This window comes from Athene noctua, chromosome 6 (assembly GCF_965140245.1).
Source record: "Athene noctua chromosome 6, bAthNoc1.hap1.1, whole genome shotgun sequence".
Classification (NCBI taxonomy): domain Eukaryota; kingdom Metazoa; phylum Chordata; class Aves; order Strigiformes; family Strigidae; genus Athene; species Athene noctua.
The window spans coordinates 10966045-10991534 of record NC_134042.1 but is presented as its reverse complement, the minus strand read 5'-3'; the positions used below and the strand labels follow the sequence as shown (position 1 = coordinate 10991534).

The following is a 25490-nucleotide window of genomic DNA, read 5'->3' as shown; positions in this document are numbered from 1 at the left end:
TCAACTGGAACCCAGACTTTATCTCTCTTTCCTCTGCTTTTTGCATGTCCAGAAGCACTTTTTCTCATTCTCCAGAGAGCGGTGAGCCCAGCTATGGTCATCAGCCAGAGCTCCTGACAAGGGTTATTTTGAGTCATAATCATTTATAACTATTCTTCCCAGGCCATAGGATCCCACTGTATCCCCTTGTAGATAATTTATGTTTGTATCCCTGTGTGGCTGGAGGCAGGGACTTTTTTTTTCAGACTGAAAGCCATACAACGTGAGTTGACAGTGACTTTCTTGTTTATTTCATACAGTACTGAAGAACACAAAAATTGTGTCCTGGGAAGAATTCTTTGACATGCAGTTCAGGACCTCTATCTCCTGACTTGCTTAAAATTTCAAAAGTTCCTTTAATGCTATGAAAAAAAAAATAAAATCCGAAGATATTGTGATTGCAAATTTTCACCGATCATTAAAAATGGAAAATGTGGAATTGCAAATTTTGGAAATCCCATTTAAAAAAGAAATAAACTACCTTTTTCTTCCCCAGGGTAAAAGGGAATGAGAAATAGAGGTGAGAGAAACTAGAGTAGAGGTGGAAGACACTTTCTGTTTTGAATAATTGTGGTGTTTGCTGAAGATGACATGAATGAAGTAGTACATTTTGTTACTGCCTTCCAGAATTTGTCCATTGAAGCACTAGGTGGCAGGCTTTAAGCATGCAAAAATATTCGATCTTGGAAAACACAATGGTGTCAAGATATCAGCTTAAAGATGCCAGGTTAAAGTCAAATGGTTTTCTCTTCCAGAGATGATAAATCTTTTTTTCTTAATTTTGTTTTGCTTTCCTGAAAAAAAAACCCACCACTTTCTCACCAATGCAGTCTGCTCTGATGCTGAGATATTGGGCAAATTATGAACTGTTAACAAGTTAGTAACTTTTCAGGCTGTAAGACCATCTTTTTCAGATAAGTTCTTTACTTGTAATTTGCATTTTACTGCTATTTAAAAATAGTAACTTACACAATGGAGACCTAAGGAGTCAGCAGCAAAGGACGCGCATCATTTCCAGTTACCATAACTTAATTCTACCTATTCATGCCTGTGTGAGAAAAAACAGTAGCATTTTGCTTTTGGAAGCTTGCTAATGTATTAATCTGAGTCAGTCGAGGTTGACTTTTGAACAGACCCTGTTTGTTCTCTCAGTTTCCTTCCAGTCAGATGGCTTTTGGTTAATAATCATAGTAGTTTGTATATCTAGAACTTTCATGTTGCTTCATTCAATTTAACTAATTCTGTAATAGCAAGCTGACCAATGAGAATAAAAGCAGAATGTCATGGCTGTATGGACTTAAAGGAAAGAATAACATTTTGTATAAAGAGTAAACATCCCTACTGTGCAGAGTTTTTGACTTAAATAGATGTATTTTAAAACCAAATGACCGTAAGTCATTTCCATTTTTACTTAATTGCCAAAGTTCAAAGTTTGGTTTCCCTTAGAAGAATGCATGAAACTATTAACTATTTGTATGTAATTGAGACTGAATTCTGCTCTAGAGATGAGTGTGTCATCATACATTATGTTGCACTTAGAAGCAATGCCAGCCTGAGCTGTGGTCTTGAGTTTTCCTTGCAGTATCTCCTTGTCTTGGCTCCCTAGTTGATGGATTCCCTAAGGTAGTTGCTAATGATTCAAGCAATGATGTGGCACTTGCTTCTGACAAAGCAACAAGACCACCATCAAAAAGGAGAGCAAATGGGAGAAAAAAAGTGACTAGGTAGGCAGACAAGCAAAGAGCAGAGCACTCTCTTGGATTCTTAGCCTAGTGAATTGCGGGAACGTCGCTCTAAACTTATGAAAGGAGAGAGAATTCACAACAATGGCTTACAGTGTAAATATAATAGCTAATAATTTTAAACAATATTGACAACTCAGAATTTTTTGAATTTCAGAAAGCGGAGCTGCATCTTCTGATGTTCTAATGTAGATCTCACTAATGCCAGCATCAAATCCATGTTTATATTTAAGCTAAAGGATGTTTTTGAAAGAGATCTTGATTGACATACTAAAGCAATGAAGAATCTACCATGTTTCTGGATAAAAGTATTGCTGACTTGCTTTTCCTCACCATTGGAAGGATAAGAGGGAAGCATGCCTTGTTTTTACAGTTTTAACAAGTCACTGGATACTGTGCCTTTTGCTGATAGTATGAAGTTCTGTTGTTTAAAACCTTTGTCCAAAAGGAGAACCATGAATAGTGCCAGTTGCTTTTTGAAATGGATCAAGTTTCTGAACTCCATCACTGCTCAAAAAGTTTTTTACCACGCTGAAATCTTGGAGACTTTTCCTGATCACTTTCTGTTTTTAACAACTTTTTTGAAAGACGTACTAAATCTAGGCATATTATTTCAAAATTATTTTTTGAATTAAGTCTAGAACAACAACTACACTCCTGCTTTTCTCAGCAAACCCCTGGTTGTACGTGCAAAAATCAAACTTAGCCCTTTGTGCCACATCACTGCACTTGGGCACTCACAGACTGTGTTGCCTGCTGTGCTCATAAGATCTTTTTAGGAGCACTATTGTGTGATCCACACTCCTCTGTTCCACTAGTATGAACTTGGTTTTAGCTATATTAAATGCATGGTGCTCAAATGAATGAATTGATTTTTGTATATACTCTTTTTTTTTAAAATTGGAATGTTGTGCAGGAAGCTGGTTTTTCTTCAGTCCATCAGCTAATTCATTCTGTGCAGCGAGAAGCCTGCAGAAGTGTTACCTGCTAGACATTAGAGAATGGTACCTGCTAGACGTGTTGAAAATATTTGGATCCTGTACTAGCCTACACCATCTGCAGTTGTCGACTTTCCGTTTTGGCTGTAAACCTAAATTCAGACATCCCAAAGAATAAAGAATCATCAGTAGCCTTTCCAACAGATAAATTTTTTGGAAGAAAATTTCTCTTCATCCTCTTTCAACAGTAATGTATTGTTTACTGAAGTTTATGTACAGAATGTACAAACAGGAAGATCTCCTTCCTGAAAAATACTTCATGAGCAGTGCTGAAATAGAGAGGACATGAAGTATAAAATCTGAAGTGACTTAAAAGATTGCCATCTGGAAACATTTCTTAAACAAAACAAAAAAAAAAAAAAGAAGTGGAGGGCAAGGAAGAAAAAGAAAAGTTAAGGCAGTGCTGTGAAGGGGCTGTTACTTTAGAATGACCTAGAGAACTTCCTCACTTTCCATGTTGGTGAGGGGTTTGGTCTTGATACTAAAGCCGTGGAGAATAAGTATAAAGCTCAGCAGCAGGTAGCAGCAAATGTCCAAAAGACATTAATGTGTGCAGTAGAAAATACTTTCTTCAACTGTCAGGGCATGTTATGGTTGTTGATTTGGTCAGCATGAATCCTTACATGAAGGAAAATGCTGTCCAAAAAAGGATTAAGTCCATCCTCGTGAGGAGATCAATCGGTGATGAGATTTTGCCAAGTGGGTATATTCATATACTCTTGTCCCAGCAAACAAATGGTATTGTTAGCAGTGTGATTGTAAGTGTCAGCCAGAAGGGATGTTTCAGTTTCTTCCATCACAGCTTGTTACTTTAGAGATTATAATGCAGTGAAGTGCTACGAAAACTTAGAAGTGAACTTGTTGCGTGTAGTTGTTTTGGCTTTATTAGTTACCTGCTTTTGTTCCATTTCTTTTTAGACAAAGAGAGTCTGATCACTGACAGTGGAAAACTTCATGCTCTTGATCTTCTGTTGACACGTCTGAAATCTCAAGGACACAGAGTTCTCATCTACTCCCAGATGACCCGGATGATTGACTTACTGGAGGTAGGAGAGCTATAGCCTACAGAAGGCAAATTCCGAAGATGCAGATTTAGCAACAAGTGTTTGAGGAAAATACTATAATTTGGATGCAGCAAACCTGGTGTAAATGCATTAATGTGCAATATAAGAGCTGCCATCCAAAGATAGGCTTAAGGTCCAGCCTGGTGTCATGCTTCCCCCAGTCTGCAACAGCCGATGGTATGAGGAAGATGGACAAGAATAGTGATGCTTCACAATTAGTCTCTCAGTGTCCCGCAGCTTGCAGCTCAAGGCCTTTCTGAGCCAGATGTGCCTTCTGTATATTCAGTTATCCTAAATGGATTCTCCTTCCATGAAATAGTTCACTTGCATCTTGAGTCTTCCTAAGTTTTTGTCATCTGCACTGCCCTGTGGCAAGGGGTTCCATGGCTTAATTAGCCTCTTTTGCTGGTTTTGAACTACTTCCTTCTATTTTCATTTGATGCCCATGTGTCCTTTTATTGGAAGGAAGAGTGAGAACAGTGATGAACTCTATGTTGTTTGCGTTGCTTGTAATTTCACAGACTTTTACTGTTTCCCTCTATCATCTTATTCCTGTGCAGAAGTTTGCTAGACATTAATAATGAAAGGTTCTCTGCCATATATGATAGGAAAGAAATTAGGAATTAAGTCATTACTCATTATTTAAATACAGTCAGTCTGCCTCAGAAGAAAAAAATCAGTGTTTGATTAGCAACCATGTCACCAAAAGAACTAGTCTGAAGAGACATTAGTAGGAGAGCTATTAATTTGGTTTCCTATTGGTAATACTTACAACAATTAAAAAGAGAAATACTTCTGTTTTTCTGAGGTTGTGTTGAAGACAGCAAAGTTGGAATTTTTGGTTAGATCTGAAAAAAGGAGTGTCTTGTGTCACAATGTCTCTGTCCCTGATCAGTGAAGGATTAGTAATAATAACTTATGTCTACCTAATTCTCAGTAATAAGATAGGTGGCTTGATGTTCATTAATTTCAAAGAGGCGATCCTGATAAAGTTTTCTGGCTGGTGGGAAAATATTTGCATTGGGCAGTATAATTTCAATACTGCTAAAACATCAAGATTCTGTGATCCTTCAGCCATCAGTCCTGGGTGTCCATGGGCTCCCTCAGCAGTGTTTGACATGTGATGCCATCTTCTCCACAATAAAGCAAAGAGAAAAAGTGAGAAGCATGAATCAATAGCTGCCTAATCTTGAGTCCTGTATGAGCAGGAGTGCATTTTAAGGTCAGCACTTAATAGTTCAGCAACAAATCACAAGCTGAATTTTGTTTTTACTGCTGTGAGGAAAAACAGAACTTGTATGGTTGTAATTCTGTGTTTTGGCTCTTTGCCCAGCATTGCTTCCTATGTCTCTTTTTTTGGCAAACACTGGACATGGTGCAGGTTTGTTGACACCCTACATTACACCAAGAAGCTCATAAAGCTGAGTGTTTAGCGCGTCTGTTTTCTGTTAGCATTCCATTTTAAAGGCTTGGGAGCACACCATTTTGCTACTTCACCTCCTAAAGGCTCAACTTTACTTGTTGAGTTTTATTACCCAAACAAGCCACCTACTAAGTTCTCTGTTTTTCCTACTCCACACCCGTGTAACAGAAGCTTGAGTTAAGCAAGCTAAAAATCAAGCAGTTACTGAGTTTATAAGAAAATCCTTGTAAAAAGTTGTGTAGCGGTAGATTTTTATTTTTTTTTTTCCTGTCCGGAGAGATCAAAATGGGTCCCCTCTGTCTACTTCAATATTAAAGAACATAAGATGTCCTATTTCCTTTACTAGTATTTTGACAGTGTAACTGCTACGGTATCATACTAACCTAATTATGCAGAGCAGAGAGCACAAAACACAGTGTTTGCAAAGTTATAAAACCGTGTTTGTTTCACTTAGCTTGGGCTGAAGAACTGCTGCTTAATTCAGCCATTATAAAATGGCAGATACAAATAGAGGAAAATTATCCTTCCAACAGAAGGGGATAAATTAGAAGTTCAGTACTTCTATTTCATGCAGATAATTTTAAAATCGTGATGTTTGTTTTTCTCAGCGTGTTTGCTTTCTCTTCTGTGGGAGAGTAATTGTCCATTATTTCAGTGGGAATCTCATTCACGTGATGAGGGTTCAAATTATATTCTGCATGAAGTCAAATGTCTTAGTTACAGTCTACCAAAAGTTTATTAATTGTATCAAAACATAAGACTACTCAATTTGAACTATGAAATAAGATGAAGGGAAAAAAATTTGTAATTTTTGAAATATCAGTGTCAAAGCCTAGAAGAGCACTGACTTTAATGGCAACTGCGTTCTTACCATACTCAAGGCATTGTGTGTTTTTCCTGTGTAGGTACTCTGTTGCCAGGGCCACTTTTGTTATTTGCCCTAGATTGATATTTTTGGTGGCTTGGTGACCGCTTATACTAAACAAGATTGGCAGATATATTTTTTTCAGGCAGGTCTAGTGTAAGTGTCTCCATTGAGATTAAAGCCTCCCCATGAGGCTTTTCCCATCCTACCCCATCACTCCTTGTGGGAACTATAAGAATGAGCAGTCATCAAGTGTCTTCCACAGTTACTATTTAAACAGTTTATTTGCCATCAGAGTGCTCCTTTTCTGTTCTTATGGTTGGGTTTTGTTTTTTTTCTAAACGCATGCCTTGATCAAAGGAAGGTGATGGAGGCGGAGCAGAACCTGTTAAGCAGTGTTGAACAGACATGGAGCTGAAAGCTCATGCACTAAGCTGGTTTGCAGGGCAGGGGAACAACCCATGAATGCCAGTATCCCAGGTGCAGAATAGCTTATTCTTTTGTAGTTTGTGCTTCAGTGGAAATGTCTTCAGTCTGGGATAAGGATAAATGGAATGAAAATTGTTTTCTATTTATGCTAAAGTTTGTTTGGAAGATGCTAATGGAGAGATTGTTACTAGTGAGATGAGAGATGACTAGATCAAGATGTTGAAAGGTTGAATCATCATAAAAGCAGATTAAAAAATGGAAGGCCTTTGTGATAATAGAAAAAGGATCAATCAAACCTGGAGAAAGATTGCATAGTGCCTAACAGACAACTGTATCTCTCTGGTTTTAGTTGGTGACAGAAATTTGTCATAGAAATGGAAGAAATCAGTAGTAGATTAGGGCTTGAGTGTCCGTTTGGTGAAGTAGCTGTTCTCTGCTTGAAACTTCTATTGTACTCCTGAAATCATACTAGCCATGAGCTCTTGTTTTGTGTAGGTAGACCAAGATTTTAGCCATTTCTACATTGTTAATTTTATTTACCTATTTTTCACTTTCATCTGCCATACATCGAAGCTTTTTTTCCAGTACAGCAGTCTTTTTCTCAGGTTCCTTATAGTAGGGCAGCTCTTTCACCTTTTCCACAGTAGCAAAGTGTAACAAAAAGGAAGAGGAGTCCTGAAGAATAGGTAAAAAGAAGAACTGAGCGGTACTGTCAGAAGGCTCATTAGAGTGCAAGCACTGCCACGTCTTCTTGCAGCACATCAGTTCTGTATCTTCTGAACACTGCAGCTTGGAGCAAGATGCATCCAATAGTTCTTGCTGCTTAAGCACCATCTGTTTCCTTTCTGTCTTCATTTGCAGTCACAGCATCTCAAAAAGGCACATGCACCAGTAGGGTTAAATCTAACGAATGTAACTAGTAGGATTTACATCTCATCAGCCAAGGATCACATTGTTAAAATATCACAGGGTATCTTTCCAAAGAAGTTCTATGGATATCTGTATAGCCTGAAGAGCTTTCTAAGTAATTCAGATTCTATTGATAGTTGCACAGGTATCAGAAAATGCTGAGTGCCTTAGAGCATGAAAAATGTGTCTGGCTGGAAAAAGCCTTTGCCTACAGCATTCCTGGTTGATGCCATTTGATTTGTGTCCCAGTCAGTGGTTTCAGTTCTGTTGCTTGACATGAGCTGTGGGCTGACACACCAATGTAATGTTCAAAGTGTTCTTGTACGCAGTGAGATTCATGGGCTCTTTACTAGGTGAGATAAAGCCTGGACAGACACTAGTGTAGAGTACTGGGTTTCTAAAACCACTAGTCAGGGTTTGAAATCATCAGGGAGCAGATACAATTGGTTTGTTAGGAAAGGTTCTCGTACACAGTGAAAGCTCAGGATTTAGTAAAAATTTAGTCTTTGTGAAAACAAACTTCCTATTTTAGTGATTTTATTTACCTATTTGTTTACAGAAAAAGGCACAGTACCATAACATTGTCTGCAGTGCAGCAAATGCATCCCCAACTCTGAGCTACATTATTTCTCTCCTATGTGAAATGCAAAACCCGACATGATTGAGTAGATTAATTTCTGAATTTCTATTATAAAGTATTGCTTACATAAGATTGCCTATAGCATATTCATTGATGACATTTAGGGATTTTTTTTTATTTTTTTTGGTAAATTGAAATTCTGCTTTTATTTTTTCTTTGCAGGAATACATGGTTTACAGGAAACATACATACATGAGATTGGATGGTTCTTCTAAGATTTCTGAACGAAGGGACATGGTAGCAGATTTTCAGAACAGGTAATGTATTTTACAAGGTGTTTCTGTGCTAAATAGTGTGTACATAGAGAGTTGGTGTAAGATGTAATGGAAATAAATGAAATTTACACTTAGTCACTTAATAACACTTTTCTGATATCATATGGACCTCATTTATCTAAAAGTTTCTAGGTGGTTTGCTGACCAGGAGTCACTGGTGTTGATACTGAATGCAATTGTATTTAGGAATTTATCTGTGAAACAGTATTGGAAGGAGTTTTAGTGCACCCACCTATTGTACTTCTTGCCTTTCCAAATATGCTATTGCTTATAAAGAAGCTGAGTAGAAAGGCAGCAAATGTTTATTGGTTATTATGTGCTCTGACAGTTGACACTCTGAAGATGAGATTGAAAATGTTGCCTATGCTAGAGCTTTGAAAGTGACCTAGTTTTCTGCAAAACAATCCATTTAAGCATGTTATATTAAGAAACCTTAAACTAATATACGATAAAATGGGTATATTATTAGATAGTAAGATACACTAACCCATTTCATTTAGTAAAACAAACTGGATTCTTGTAATTTTTACAAGCACATCAAGAAAGAAGATTATGTAGTCATTTTACTATAAGTTAATATATTTTAGTATACCTTTGTCTCCATTAGGGTGCATTATTTATAATGATTGAATTTATGGTTATTAAGTTTCCTTTTAATCATGAAATATGGCTTGATGTCAATTTGATATGGTAGTTCAAGGTAAGGTTACCCTTCCCAGATGTTGATGTGAGCTTGTAAGGAGGTCACTTTTCTTTTTCAGAGGAGTTAGGTTCATAGATTGTTGATGTTTATTGCAGGATGAAAGCAGCATTCTAGACTAGAGAATAGTCCTTGTGTTAGCGGTCCCAAGGTAGCTGGGTCTCTTCATAGCTGAAGATAGGAGGGGAAGCCATATACAGCCTGTCAGGCCACTGGTTCATGAGGCTTAAAGACGTGAAGGACTGTGTTGCAATGATGAGTCTTATATAAAGCAATAAAACTTGAAAAGAATGTATGCCAAATACTGGAAGTGAGAGGAGCATGCAGTACTTTTCTCCATGTTTCCAGGTGTCAGAAACAGATTCCTTGCAGGTTATGATGTCCTCCTGGAATCTTGACTCTTCTTCCTGTAAGGTTCTTTAACTAAAAGAAATGGAGAAATTTTTAGTGAACAGAATTTGGTTTTATTAATGAATAGAACAACTGAAGAAAAATAATCATTTCAGCAGGATATCCCTTTGAGATCTAGGTCAGCCAGTCTAAACAAGAATTCCTATTAAAATGTTAGCTGAGTTCCTCTTACACATGATTTACTTATGAGAAATATTTCCAGGAAAAAAAGCCTGATGGAGACTAAACTATCCTGCAGGATATCCTAGCAGGGTGCTGCAAATATATAGCTATGGAATTATAATTTGTTCCTGTAGTCTGTGGCACTGTCCACTTTCTTCCCTTCCCATATGGCATTTCCAGAAGCATTTCACAGCTGGATGTTAAGGTGACTGTCTATATGCACGTTCCACTATTGTTAGAAGAGTGAAAAGATTTCCTGGCCAAGGATTACCTACATTGCAAACAGGCGCTTGCTAACTCCTTTGGCTTTGTACCTGCAAGATAATGTTGAGAGATTGACAGCTTGGCTTCAGTTCCTCCCAGCTGCCCATAGCTCTGGATGGATTTTTATACTCTTAGATTTTGGACTGCCAGAAAACTTTCTAGTTTTAGAGTTCTTGGTGCTTTTTTTGGTGTGTGTTAATTCATAGTTTTCATAATCATTTCTGTTGTGTATTGGTAATTTCTTTAGGGGGATGGTGAAATCTTACCTTGGGCCAAAGAATGGGTTCTTTGAGAGTCTGGTTTTTATGATACAGCCTTGCCCGGTACTTGTGAATGTCTTGAAGTTTGAGTCCTGAGCAAATAGTTCTGCTTGACCTTCAAGGATATGGATTCCAAAGCCCTTAGTTTTTTACATTTGTTTTGTAGTGCTAGCATGTGCGTAATAGCCTGCAGTACACCTAGACTTCCTCCAGGAAGGGCAAGAAAGAGCTTTTAGATTTGATGCGTGGACTTTCAAGGGCAGAGTGCCTACACATAGTTAGTCAAGAAGGAAATGTCCGGTGCTGCTCATTCAACAATAGTTTCTGGTGCATTACTAATTTTGCACTAGTGTACAGACAGTGTGGTACCAAAAGAACATTGGCAATGCAGAGTCTTTGCTTAAGCAGAGGGCTTTGCTCTGTCACTGTCAAAGTACAGCATGTGAACCTCTTTGGAGTCCTTAACTGGTACTGTCTGCTTTGTTTGCGTCAACTTATTCACAGATCCATATGGTGTTAAACACTTTTAAATACTGCTGACACCTCAGTGGCGCTAGTGAGGTTCACAGCCTAAAACAGAAATCCTCATTTCACTGTTACTGCTTGTTGCGGATTAAAATATTTGACACTGTTATGATTTAGCAGTAATTCAAGGTTTATGAATGGTATGAGGAGGATCAAAAGGTTGAATTTTAACAGCACTTAATGATTCACCTATTTAAAGATTAACAAGGTGATTTGGTAGAATACGTTATAATTAAAACAGGGACTTAATTACAGATTCGAGAATGACAAGATTCATACTAACTTACTACATGGTACCCTAAATCAAAGTATATATGTATGAACACAAAACATACACATGCAGACAGTCAAAAATACTTGGATTTGGTGACACTCATGGAGGCAAATGTGCATATTCAAACACATAGATGGGTGGAGAGTTGGATGGAAGAGACTAGTCTGTAGTTAAAATTTCCCTCCTCTTGAGACTGGAGCAGTACTCACAATGCATAGGCACTCCTCAACACGCCATAACTGAGCCTCGAGAAGTCTGGCTTCACCCTGGCCTTTCATCAGGTTTGTGGGCAGAAAATCTTCAGACCTTGATGATTCTGTGCCTGAGAGGCATCCCAGCTCAGGGGGGATGCTGGTCACAGCCTGCTGTGATCCAGGAGAGCTCAAAGGGTCTTGCTTAGGATCACTGATTATAGGGTCTAAGGTAATTGACTTTTATCAAGTACTCTTCCACTTCAGCTCAACTCAGAGGAGAGAATATTCTGGTACTTTCTACCAGTTGCACAGGCCTAGAACTTGCTAGATCTTGAAGTTCTGGTGTCACCCCCTTTGGGCCATGACCCAGGTACAGATGTACTGGGCTGTTGGGAGATGATTGATTATCATTACGGTTCACAGACAGGAGGGAAGGCAGGAGCCAGGTGTGCTAAGGGGGTGCCACAAATGCTCTGATCCACTACCTTTTCCAGTTCATCTTGGGTTGGCCCATGGCTCGAGGAGGAGGGGAGTTGCACCACCACACCACTTGAGTTGTCATCAGTACTGGTCATCCTATGTATAGGCCCGTCTCCTTTGTCTTCTGCGTGCACAGTGTTAGAACTGCCATTGAATCTCGATAACCATTGTCCATTTTGTCTGCCTCCTCAAATGGTAGCTACAGCCTAATGCACTGTTACAGGTACTTGTCTAGTGTGCCCCACCTTCCTCAGTTATATAAAGGATTATTAGGCTTAGAGGATTATTTCCAGTCAGGTTTTGGGATGCCTCATGTCTCTCTTAACAGCCAGCACCCTAAATCTGGTGCCAGCAAGTCTGACCCTTGGGACTAGTATGACTGTATTAGGGTTTGTGGATCTCCCAAGGAGGTGTTCAGAGATGGCTTTCATGAAGTGTCTTGTGGAGTGATGATCCATATTCTGCTAGGGCGTCTGAGGAATCCCGAGGAACGTAAATCTAATACAGTTAAAGCAAACTGAAAATTCTCCTAGGTGGAAAGGACAGCATTTGTACAGTATTAATGGCATTCACTTACAGACTGTGTTTCAAGGAATTTTAGAGTGAAATGAATTGCTTGCTTTTGTGTGATATCTCATCATTAGTGCTGTCTACATAATCATCCTTGAAACACTTTACGGTAAATCACAACTGAATGATATTACTATCTTGAGAGTAATCAATTTATCCTCATTTTACAGATAAGAAAAGTGGACAAAAGAGATTGGAACTTTTAATGTGAATCAGCAATGCAATTAGGACTAGAGTGGAGAAGTTCTTAGACTGAATGATTTCTGTTTGTGGCAGTGGACCCTTGTCCTTTTCTCATGTACTTCTATATTTGCCAGTTTGCCTTTGTGTTAAGATTATTCTCCCCCCTGCCTCCTCCCCGAGTTGTTTGTTCTGTTCAAAGCACTGAATTTAGAACAAAGCTTGCATCTACAGTTTCAACATTTATTTTTGTTTCTTTATCAATTGAGCACTGTTAAGGAAAGATTTTTTTAAAAATTTTTTTTAACATCAATCAGTTTTGTGAAACAATAAATTGTTCTTTGTCCATATGAAATCTTAATTTCCAATGAGGGCAAGATAAGCAAGCCCTAGTTTGTTTTGATAGAGATTAATAAGCTGCTATTGCAAACTGAATGTTTGCATGTTCTGGCAGTCCTGATTTGTAGATTAACTTCTCTCACTCATTCATATGGAGTTTTTTTGACCATGAGCAGCACAAAATGTTCTGAAGTGTTCAAATAATGGAAATAACCCTGATCACTTTATATGGGCCAAAAAAACTACTTATGTGGTTATTCCTTGTTCATCATGCATGTTTTTGATCTCTTTCCTCTACAGGAATGATATTTTTGTGTTCCTCTTAAGCACAAGAGCTGGAGGCTTGGGCATTAACCTTACAGCTGCAGATACGGTAGGTGAAGTTTGGTAAAGTAATAGAGAATAAAAAATCAGATGTTTAAGTTTCAGTATAAATATTTCTTTGCTTTTCCTGCCTCATCTGACTCCAACCGCAGTTTTTCCCAAGATGCTCATCTCCTGCCTCCCAGCCTTATGATTTATGTAGGAAAATTGGTCTTTCTGTGTGAAAGCTGGCACTCTTTTAGCCATGCTAGTCAGCATTTTTTAGTACTGCCATTCACATCGTGAAATTTCATAAACTTGTTTACTTCGCTCATATTTACAATATAGTATTATCTTGATGATAAAGTTGTAGAATACTGGACACTTGGTACGCGGTTTTTGGTTACAGTTGGAAATATTTTCCTTCTCCCCACATACTTCAGTAGCAGAGTCTAGAAAGAAGTTGCATGACTGAAGGTGTCTACAGATGCAAATGACACTTTCATACAGTGAATGCTGGTTTGTGTATGACTCTTTGCTCTTAAGGTTCAGTTGCAAATGAATCAGGAGGACATGTACCTTTTTTCTGTGCACAGAAGAATGAAGCAATGCCTCTAAAAGTACAAAGTGATTTGTAGTTGAATATTGGCTTGTCAGGACTGATAAATCAGTTCCTTCCCTACTCATCCAAGGTGTAAAGGCATTCTGATTTAGGTGAATTGCAAGGATTTGCACTCTGGAGCGGCTGCCACTAATCACTAGGGAAGGAATACTGACCTACATGAACCATTTATCTCTTCAATAACAGCTATTCTTGTGCATCTAACCCAATACCTTGTGTGTATGCACATTTGACCCCAAGACAGACTGTAATCCTTAGCCACACAAAGCCAAAGATCTCTGAATCAAAAATATTACATAATTTATTTATTATTTTAAATACCCCATCATATCTTGCTGTCACTTTAAAGAAATTAGAAGAAAGCAAGTATCTGAGGCTTTCCAGGGTTGAAAAGTTCTCTTGATTGAAATTGCTTCAACAGAGGAAATAAACAGATGGAAGCACAGGCATGCTTCTGCAGGCTCCTAACATGAGCATTTTTAGTTCTGTGTTTTTGCAACTTTCTGAATACTTTGCTGTCTAAAATTTTTTTAAATGGTTTTGTATGCTTACTGTGCACAAAGTACTGTTGGAATGATAGGGCAATATGAATGTAATGTGGCATTTCAGGTTTTTGTAGTAAAAGCACTAGAAGTGTTAGACCAGACTAGACTTTATCCAGGTTTGAAAGAAAATAAAATTGGAGTATTACTTTAAATGTGAAATTCTGATTTGATGGGCTTTTTCTTCTTAAGGTAAACACTAAAATGGCTCCATGTTGTGGTTAACCTATAATTAATTACATGATAGTGACTTAATGTGGTGACAGACTTAGGAATTTTGTGCCTCTAAAGCAGATCTGTTGAAGAAGATATTAAAGGCATTTTATGGAAGTTGAAACATTCTCAGTGTCAATTAGTTTGAATTGATCTGAAATGCAATGGAAAAAAATACACAGGACTAGGCAAAGCTAGGTTAATACAGCCTGTAGTGGGGCAGTAATTCTGTGGGTGTATAGCAGAACTTTTATCAGCATGTTGGATTTTTTGCTTGTTCAATCACCAGGTGCTCTAAACATATGGTTTTATTTAATCCTTTCTGTTCTGGTGTTCTTTTGCAGGTAATTTTCTATGACAGTGACTGGAACCCAACAGTAGACCAGCAAGCCATGGACCGGGCACACAGGCTGGGTCAAACAAAACAAGTCACTGTGTACCGGTTGATATGTAAAGGCACCATTGAGGAGCGCATCTTACAGAGGGCTAAAGAAAAGAGTGAGGTAGGAATAAAGAAATCGTCTGGAACAAGAAGTTACAGAAGTATCAGAAAACACATATCAAAATGAGTAAAGAAACAGGAAAAGCATCTGCAGGGAGACAGATAAACAAATCTCTGTCCCTCACACAGCAACATTACAGCTGCATTATACGGACTAGGAAGACGCTAATTATTTACACTATGACTTCATGAAAACTATTCCTTATGATGCAATGAAACTACTCAGGTCCTGCACTTAGGCCACAACAACCCCATGCATCTGCATAATCCTCTGTGCAGATTACTTGAAAAATTGGACTGATATTTTATACCTGACAGGAGTACTGCTGTATTTGCTTTTTGTTCAGCAGCATATTAATACCGTTATCGTACGTTGTTTGTTACATGGTGCTTTAGAAGAAGTGCAACTTTGCAAAAGGGATGGCAGTTTTCTGCTTTTTAGCTCAGTTGCTTCTCATATTTTATACCCTTAATTATACTCTTAATAAACCTTCCCTGAAATTTTGCCACTAACTTTGGTATGATAGCGAAGTTGAGTCAATTCTGGCTTACACAGATGCGCTGGCATCTTTTTTTGGCTGACTTTCACTGAAGAGTAGTGAGAATGGTTCATGGCTGCTTTGAGTAATTTTTCCTTTTTTTCTTTCTTGGTTTTTTTCCTTCTAGATCCAACGAATGGTGATTTCAGGTGGCAATTTCAAACCTGACACCTTGAAGCCAAAAGAGGTGGTCAGCCTTCTGCTGGATGATGAGGAACTAGAAAAGAAATGTATGTGAAATTCATGTTGCAGCATTCTCCCCATCTTCTACTTCAGCTTATGAAATCTGTGTTTTTATCTCTACAAACACATGTATTGCTGATAACAACTTCTGTTTCCTGGCTCTTTTTGTATTGCCAACTCTTGTTAGTACAAGCTGGTTTCATATCACTGCTGAGCTGAAAGATGAAGTTGTGCAAGAGAGACATGATGATGTGATAAAGTTTTTATTGGCACTCATTCAGGATCATTATATTGTTGCTGAATGACAAAGCTTTATCAAGATTTATGTAGGTCATGACAAGAAAAGTATTAGTAAAAATGCTGTATACTTTTGAAGCTGTATTAGAGGTATAGGTTTTTATAGTTAAATTCTTCTTTCAAGCAACATAAGACTTTTTAGCGATTTGGATACAAATAGTTTTAATAAGTAGCATTTTCAATGTGATTTAGTTTTACTACGGCTGACTTTTCTTCACAGTTCTGTTAGAACTAGAATTTCTTGTAAGATTCACAAAAGGTATGAAATCTTTCCAGTGGTGACAACTTTGTATTTCTTTTCTCGCAGTGCGTCAGCGTCAAGAAGAGAAGCGACAGCAAGAAGAAACAAATCGTGTGAAGGAACGTAAACGTAAAAGGGAAAAATACGCTGAAAAGGTACTTTGATGCAAAGAGGCTGTCTGTGTCAGTGATAGAGCCGGAAGAGCTCAGGCTCACTATTATGCAGTGTGGAAACATTTTATGCAAAAGCAGTCTAACAAGTAAAGCCTTCTTCCCCTTACCATTGAACATCAGTCTATGGCACTTCCTTACACAGAAGAAGGATATTACAAAATACCCAATGCATAGTTATCTGTATTTAAGTACGATATAAGTACCGCACATCCAAACAAGACTGTAGATCACCAGTAGTCTACAGACAGCAATTTGAGGACTTGTGCTTGAAAAAAATAAAATGATCAACTGATTGTTCCGTGACATAAAAAATGGTGACTTAATCGAGATTTTGTTCTGCAAGGACAAAAGGGAGTGTAAACAAAGCACCAAAAAGAGATAAAACCCATATAGCTGTGTGGCTTCTGTGAAACATAGGAAGATCAGTTTGTTTTAAAAAGATAATTAAAACTAGTTTATGAAAATTATGAATTCTTGTGACAGGGAGACTTTGCATTAATTAACTGGAATTTTGTGTAATGGTGAAGAATTTCAAGCTCACTCTAAAAGGCCATGGAAACCAAAATAATTCTGTAAGAGTAATTCTCCATCATTCCAGCTATTTTAGGAAGAAAAAATACCAAACCCTACTTAAAAATCTAAAGAAGGAGCCTTTAAAGAACCTGTTACTGTGTCCTTCAAAAACTTGTTCGGGGAAATTCTGGGCATGGCATTCCTTGAGTTATAATACTGCATTAGATGTTAAGATTCTGAGTTGCTTATTCCCTTTCTTCTGTTTTATCATCTTTTTTCATTCCTGGTATTGTTTTATTTATTTCAGAAGAAGAAGGAAGACGAATTGGATGGGAAGAGAAAGAAAGAGGGCATGAACCTTGTGATCCCATTTGTTCCCTCAGCTGATAACTCCAACCTGTCTGCTGATGGGGACGACTCCTTCATTAGTGTAGACTCTGCCATGCCCAGCCCTTTCAGTGAGGTAGGACTCACTGCTGCTTTAAAATAGATACTGTTTGATTGTGGCCTTACATCTTGTAGGATTCTTGTTTCCTATTATTTTAGCTAGTATAGAACTTTGAGTATGTGGGGAAGTGAGATGTCTTAAAGGTGAACCATAGAAATTAAAATAATTTACTGAAAACAACAGCTACTAATAAGCTGCCTTACAGCTCCTTATGTTATTGGACTTTCCATTATTCCCCTCTTTGCTCTCTGCCTCCCTTTCTTACAGTGAGTTCATGCCTTGTCTCTCCTCCCTTTCAGCCCCTGAAATTTTTCCATTCCTGCCTGCAGTCCCACTTACTTTCTTCCTACTTTCTTCTCCCTTTTTCCTGCCTTTGTCATGCTCACATTTATAACTGTGTGCCTTCTTCCATACCAATACCTTCCATAGCAAGAACAGTCTCTTTCTGCTCCTGAACCATACAGTATCCCTCAAACAGCTCCTTGACGTTCAGTTTCTTTGTAAGTACTCCTTGCTAGTCTCATCTACATCTCCGTCTCTGCTTGCTTCTGATTCTGAATTAGTGTGGGTTTTTTTCTCTGGAATTTAAATTGTAAATTCTCAGTGGCACACATCTTATTTTCCTTCCTCTTTTTGTAAAGAATTGCAAATTGGTTTTGGCAGCAAATATATTTTGTTCTGTGCTGTCTTGATTAAGATTCCTATGTTGTGTTGTTCCCCTATTGACCAAGATTTTTAGTAGCAGTAGTATTAGGTTAAGAATCCTATTGTTTTCTCTCTTACAGTTGAAGATGCACAGTTGAACAGCAGTTTTCCTAAATCTCTGCTGAGACCATTAGTCTCCTGCTTCTTAACATCTATTTTCATTAATTGAAATTAAGTAGCTCCTGGAGGTCTTTACTGCTGCTCAGCATGTAAATAGAGCATGTGGTATGATTAGGCAGATCACGTATCATGCTGCTAGTCTCACATAGAGAAAAGGAGAGAGAACAGAACAAGTACCAGTAAATTACTTGTGGTTGTATGTCTTTTAAAGATCTTCCTATGTTTGTACCCCTCCCTTTCCGAACCTGAGAAGTGAACGGCTTTGTTCTCTGTCATGTTTAGATATCCATTAGCAGTGAATTACATATGGGCTCTATCCCTCCCGATGAGAGCAGTAGCGATATGCTTGTGATTGTGGATGATCCAGCTTCTTCGGCACCTCAGTCGAGGGCAACAAACTCTCCTGCTTCCATTACTGGCTCGGTTTCAGATACCATGAACGGTCAGTACTTTTGCCTTGACTTACTACTAATATTTATTAAACATTGACTCTGTATGGCTAGGTGATACCTTTTCTGTATTTTAACCAGAGTATATGCATGGTTGGCAAGATTTGGGGAAAGAAATTGCCTTTTCATTGTGAAACTACTTCTGATTTGATAGGAAATATGTTTATAGTCTGTCGTTCACCTCACTTTCCTCTTTCCTGTGTTAGTTATTCTTAAAAAGTTTTGTCATTTGTTCCTGTGTTAGAGGTGCGTTCTGTTAGGTGCATATTACCAAATTACAGACAACCACAGAACTATTAATCTCTAAACTTTTCCTTGAATTTGCTGTTGGCCTAATAATCAGTTGTCTATTTCAAATCCGTGATTGGAGTGGCTGTAATTTTAAACAACAGCAAATATTTTTAAATACCATGGTTTTCTACACTGAAATAAGCACAGCCATAGTTCTTGACAAGTTTCTTTAGGACCAGCAAATGGAAGAAACTTCCTATCTTATCTTCAAATAAGAAAATGCTTCATCCTGAAGTAGAACATAGAATCTTCCACCTGTTTGTGGATTGGATTCATAATAATAATGACAAGTAGTTGGAGTTAATAAGGTGTGGTTAATGAAGAGTGAAGTTTTCTATACATGATTTCTTTTCATGGGACCACTGCTTGCTAACAGTGTCTGTATTAATGTAAATGAAAAGCATCAGTTAATAGGAAAGGTATTCATGTAAATGGTAGGTCGTTAGGATGCTGTATTCATTTGTGAGTCTCCTGAAATACTATAGCAGTTATTGTTTTAACATTCTTTTCTTGTTAAGGTGTTTCAATGCAAGATACACCTCTCACTGGGAGAGGCCAATCAGGTCGAAGCCGGGGTCGTCCTAAAGGTTCGGGCAGTGGATCAAAAGGCGGCACTGGGAAAGCCAGAAGCCGGAAATCAATAGCGGGGAGTGCAGCTGCAATGGCAGGTGCCAAAGCGGGGGCAGCAGCAGCCTCTGCAGCGGCGTATGCAGCCTACGGGTACAACGTCTCTAAAGGTATGTGCGGAAGGGGGGGCAGCACGCTGCCCAGAGCAGAACCAACCCCATGAGTTTGGGGGATTGTTGTTTACAGCCTGTCAAAAAATAGATACAAAGCGTTGTATTGTTAGTATTGCTTGTCCATTATATTCTGAGATCAGGCAGTACACAATGTGATGTGGTAGTGGTGTGAGAGGATAGCTGGTTTCACTGCGGATGCCCTTGAGAGGCTAGTCCTGCAGAAGTTTTGTCTGCCCTTTCTGTTAATCTCATACCATATATTTTTCCTCTTTGTTTTTTATTTTGGTGTCCCAACAAATCGGATATCGTTGTTTTGCCCATGGGTATGGCTGTGGCTTTCCTGCATTGCTGTCGTTAACAGCAATGAAGTTACAGCATTGGGTCCCAAAATCTGCTAAACTGGTGGTGATAGAGTTTCAGCTTTACACAAGCTGAAGGTGGCCCAGGGTATAACTGCGGGGTGTTTTGTATCTTAAGGACATGCCTCTTCATTAAACTCTTGTAAATCATATTGAATACAGGATGGTGTTAGGACTGATTGTTAGTACATTGTTTGTTGTTGAAGAGCCACAAGTGGAATATTATGCTCACATGGAATTTGATTCTTTTTTCCATTACTAGGCATGTCTGCAAGTAGCCCTCTACAAACAGCAATTATTCGGCCTTCTGGACTTGCAGACTTTGGACCTTCAAGCGCCTCTTCTCCCCTGAGCTCCCCTTTGAGCAAAGGAAACAGTGTTTGTGGGACCCCCAAAAGCTTAAACCTGACCAGCAGTCTCATTTCAGAAACTTCAATTCGGAAGCAAAGCAAAGGTGCCCACACCTCAGGTGGTCGGTAGTAATTTTGAACCCCCAAAGCTTGTCTGAACTGTGTTGGCTTTCAGAGTAGACCACCCTGCCAGTTGGAGGCATGCAAACAAATGCCTTGCTACTGTCTAGCACGTGTGTGAAAAGAAAATCAAAGCACAATGGGAATGGGTGGTTTATGTGAGCACTTTGATTATGTGTATTCCAAAAAAACTATCTTTGCAGACACTGCAAGAAGGAGGGAAGGGAGTCTGGGGTTACTGGGAGAGTGTCAGCTTGTGTTTTATTGACGCATCTGACAAAGATTCCCATGAAGGCATCCAGCTACTCCATGCAATATCCTGCAGCTGCGTGTGCTTGAAGTCACACCACTATACTTTCTCTCTTGTGGCTTGAGGTGGAACCCAGAGTTAGCTTTATCCTATGAAATCAGTATCTGAACCCCAGGAGTATCCTGTAGAGTCACAAGACATTTCCCTACTGGCAGCTGGTCAGTGTACGTGCTGGGGTAATTGGAAGCTAAGCTGAAGATGATGTGCGATCAAAAAAAAAATCTTGGATTCTTCTAGCATGAGCCTCTGGGTTCTTTAAAGATTTGAAATGCAAAGGAAGGCGTCTCAGGTGGTTTCCAGGGAATGGACTCTTTTCCGCACCATTTGTTAGGAAGAGGTTCAGAGCTGCAGAACAGAGTGCTGGCAGGCCTGGTGAGAGCAGCAGCACTGCCTCTGCTTCATGCAGAGGAAGAAACCACAGGCCAGTGGTTTGGTTTCCATTTTGGAGTTATCAGCAGGAATGCTCGCTGTGTTCAGAACAATTTGTCTCACTTCTGAGGTGTGCAGAGCTCTTAAAAGCTTAGAAACAAAATAAGGCTGTAATTTGTACAAATAGCACGAAGAGGGAAAGCTGAAGTGCCGTGGAAGAGTTTGCGGCTGCTCCTCTCGCTGTGCCGTAGCAGAGTGTGGTTCTGCAGCTTGCAGTGCTGCGAGGGGAGCAACAAAAAACAGTCCTGAGAGAGAGAGAGAACTGTGCCATTCCCTCTTCCAGCCAAATCCTGGGAAAAAAAATTGTCTCGTATCCCAACCATCCATTGACTGTTCTTCCAGTGTGTTTTCCCTTCATCTTTGTGACCATCACACATACTAGCTTGGTTGAGTTCACTGCAGTGTGCAGATACCAGTGGCCGTGTCCCGTAAGGCTGACAGAAGGCAGCGCTGCCAGTGCCCGTCTGTGTTCTCATTCTCTGGTTGCTCCTTCCCCGATGCCGATGCACAACCCCCCCCGTAGCCCCTTGCTTTGCTGTAAGCGTTGTCTGCATTGCACTGAGATTTAGGTGTGGGGCAGTTCTTCTGTCTGACACATGGAATTAAAAGGCTGTTCTGCCGGGGCACTTTCATCCCTTGAGAGAGAAGCAAGTTGAGTTGCAGATCTGGGCTGTAACAGCGAAAGATGACTTTTTTTTTTTATTATTATAATTTTTTTCCAACCCCAAATCCTTTGCCTGGCGTCCTACAGTGTGGAGCGAGTGCTTCCTGTTGGCTCTGCCTCTAATTTGCACACCTGAAAATAGCAGAACTGAGCTTAGTTAGATTGATTTTTAAACAGATTTGCAGGGGATAATTGAGGGGGAGGTGGTGTTTAATTAACTCATGAAGACTTCCCCCTTCCCCTCCTATTCACATGTATATATGATATTTAGAGGGAATCAGACAAATGCCAAGCCTTTTTTTCTCTTTGAATGTGCTGTCTATTTTTATAACTGAACTTGTACATATGTATAAAGAGAGACACATCTTTCTTTTACTAACTGGAGAAGAAAATCTTAAATAAAATGGAGTGAGATAATTTTATGTAAATCAGTGTCTTTGTGTTTTTTATGCATATAGCTGTATGAATGAGAGGATTAGGGAAGAGAGCGTGGAGGGTGTGCATCTGGAAATGCATCTAGAGACATATGCTGCTCAGTGTAATGCTCTAGAGTGTCTACGCTCTTCCAAGTAGCACGTTTGTAACCTTTTTCAGTTACAACTGTACCCTTACCACGTGTCTGTGTTCACTGATTATCTCATAATCTATTTTGGAGTAGGTATGCAGCAGATCACAAGAAAGCAGAAGCAAGTATAATATGCGTAATTACATACTACTCGAACAATGGTGGTTGAATTCAATACAGTTGATTGTTCTGGGACATCATATTCTACAGTTTTTTGTTTCTTTTTTTCAGTGGGAGTGGAAAGGACTATTTTATGCATGGTCTTGATTTTCAAACTGCTGGACAGTCGTATCAATTTATAATCCAAAGTGGAGAGAAAAAAAAAATTTGTAACTTGAAAAGATTGCAAAAATGTAGTATGTACTGTTGCATGCTATACTTTTGGAAGATTAAATATTGATATTTTTAAAACTGATAATACAAAAATGTATTTAAAGTCATTTAATCTTCAGAAAGAAATACCACATGACATCACAAGTTGTGGCAAAAGTAGTGGTAGCCTATCTGCTTGCAAAACTTGCGTCAGGCTAATGTGTTCAGGAGGATCTATTGTTGAACGGCTAGATTGTATCCAGTTCAATTTCTGTAAAAAGTTAAATTTAAACACGTGCGTTCTTTGTATTATTCATCATAGAAGAATTGAGATTCTGTGATACTAATCACAAGGAATTAGGAGGAATTCATGTGATAGCTGATCCATTCAAATTTCTTGATTTGGGGAAGGAAGTAGTGCTAGAAAGACAAAGACTGGGAATTTTTTTTAAGGAGGGTGGAGGTTGTTTTGTGATCAACACTGTGGGGAACGCTTCTGTGTAATGAGTAGAATGGACATGCCCACTGAAGCTTTGTTCTTTGAAGTTTCAGTCTGAGCATCTTTTCACTCCAGCTGTGTGTTGTACACTTGTTCTGTGGATTAATGTCAGAGAAAGTCACTTTTCTGTCGGGGGATCAAGATATTTGCTACTGGCAGGAACAGAATATTGAGTGAACTGAGTTCATGTTTTAAGCTGGAATGGTGAAATAGGTGTCAGTGTGTTTTGGGGGATGTTGGGAATGCTGTGCATTGCTCATGTTATTTGATGATGACATTTTACTTACCGGTTACTACAAAACTGTTAAATACAGTTCACTGATGAATACCACTGTTGAAGACATTTAAAGGTGATAGTTTTCTTAGGTCATCTGAGAAGTTAGGACTAAAAGGTGCTGTCATGTCCCACCCTCACAGAAATTTTTGTAGTTTAGCCTACAAGGGATGTCGAGTTCAGCAGGGTCCCCAGAACACCCATTCTGCCCACTGCCATGCATGGTCAACAAAGTCTTAACAAGGAGTGACAAAATAAAGTCTTAAACACCAAAAACTGCAACTGCAGTATTCCTTTGGAAGAAAGCAAGAGTAATTGAAACCATTACCTTCTCAAAAAATATTGCAAGGGTAGTTGGAGGCAGGAGAAAGGGATTTCCTTCTGACCTCTAATGCTGAATTTAACCCTTAAGCATGGTGAGCCCCCATGCTGTTTGCTCTCTGTCTTCTCTCTGGATGTAGTTAAGCGTCAGCACCCTGAAGATGGCAAAACCAAGCAAAAAAGCTGGGGAAAAAAACAAGTCAAATGATGCATCAAAGAAGCAAGAGAAAAACTTCTCCTTGCTCACCACAGGTTGTGAAAGCCAACATGTAGGGTTATTATTACGTTATAAAAATAGAGCACTCCAGCATCCTCTCAACTCCTCTTCAAAATCATCTATATCGGATACACGGACCTGCATTGCAGTCCGCAGAAATTCTGCTGTTTAGCTGTACAGTCACTCTGCAGCCCTTTCCACACAAATTCTTGGCACTTCTTAAAAATGGTTTGGTTCCTTGGTTTCACAATGTCTTCAGAATTCTTCTAACTTCCATTTTTAATTATTCTGTGGTAAATTGGAGTCCACTTAATCTATATCAGTTGGAGATGAATTAGCTGGTGAGCCGTTCTCTTCTGTCATGGGTCAAGTCTGTTGTCCTCATTTAGTCAGCCACTAGATCTCTTCCTCTTCTGCAAAGAGATAAACAGGTTACTGTAGGAGGGGTTTCAGCTAGAACTGCTTTAATTCTTAACTTCAGGGTATTAATACTGCACTGTCCAAATGTAGCGTTATTTCTGTGCCTTCTCCCTTTCTGTTGCATGCTTTCCCCACCACAGTGTATTTGCTCTTTGCTGTCTCACGTTCCATTTGTGGAAAGCTGCCTGTCTGCCCAGGGCTATATCTTGCTTTATTCCCCTCTTCCCAAAGTATTTCCTTTCAGCAGCATGTCCCAGTGGGGGAGGCACAACGAAGTTCAGTGGGAAAAGCTCCGTGCGGAAGGGACAAGGATCTGCGCTACTTTGATGGTAGCTCAGGAGCAGCTGAGTTGCAGCTGGGAGGAGGAAGAGCACAACTGATAAAATCACTTGGGGTCAGGATGTGGATCAGTGTAATTTGGGAAATGCTGCCCTGTCACCACTGCATTGCCAGGCCTGATCTCCTACTCTCTGTGAAGCGAGCTGGCCTGCTTCTGCTCCCAGATACACTTACAGGCTCCTCGGCTTCTCACTTCTGCCTCCAACTTTCTTTGTTGATGACTATTCAGTCTGAAACACGCTTTATAACTCTGAGGGAGCCTTACAGGCATGTCTTGTGCTCCCTTTCCTGCTCAGGAAGGGATGCTGAGCCATTCCCTGCTGTCCTTTGGAAATTTCTGCTCTAGTGGCTGGAAAAACAATTTGTAGCTCACTACCCAAAGGGATGCTGCTTGCATGTGAAGTGTAACTGAGACGTGTGGACAACTGAGACTAAAATAAAGGCAATCACATCTTACGCTCCTAGGTGTAAGCACTCACTGAATTGTGAAGGATTTTTTTTTTGATTTGCAGACTGCACCAGGTGCATAGCAGTGAATGAGAGAGGGGAAGGGGTGATTCATCCTTTCTCTCAGGAGCGTCGTTATTAGGATGATACAGATGGCCCAGCTGTCAGATTCAACCAGCAGGTCTGTATTGTAAACAAGTCTTTCTTGTAGCACTCAGATTAGCATTTGCTCCTCAGAAA

General features: G+C 39.3%; 1 protein-coding gene across 5 annotated transcripts in view; it reads left to right on the top strand.

The window, feature by feature from the left end:
• INO80 (INO80 complex ATPase subunit) overlaps positions 1-22278 on the top strand; it is a 69887-nt gene extending 47609 nt beyond the window's left edge. For all 5 annotated transcript variants that reach the window (XM_074909540.1, XM_074909541.1, XM_074909542.1 and 2 more), the window contains 10 exons: positions 3698-3825; positions 8272-8366; positions 13044-13116; positions 14768-14926; positions 15592-15694; positions 16252-16340; positions 17179-17334; positions 18427-18586; positions 19403-19621; positions 20246-22278. In XM_074909540.1, coding sequence (XP_074765641.1) covers positions 3698-3825; positions 8272-8366; positions 13044-13116; positions 14768-14926; positions 15592-15694; positions 16252-16340; positions 17179-17334; positions 18427-18586; positions 19403-19621; positions 20246-20463 — 1400 coding nt within the window. In that variant the 3' untranslated portion in view covers positions 20464-22278. The remainder of the gene's footprint in view (positions 1-3697; positions 3826-8271; positions 8367-13043; positions 13117-14767; positions 14927-15591; positions 15695-16251; positions 16341-17178; positions 17335-18426; positions 18587-19402; positions 19622-20245) is intronic.
• Positions 22279-25490: the final 3212 nt, after the last annotated feature.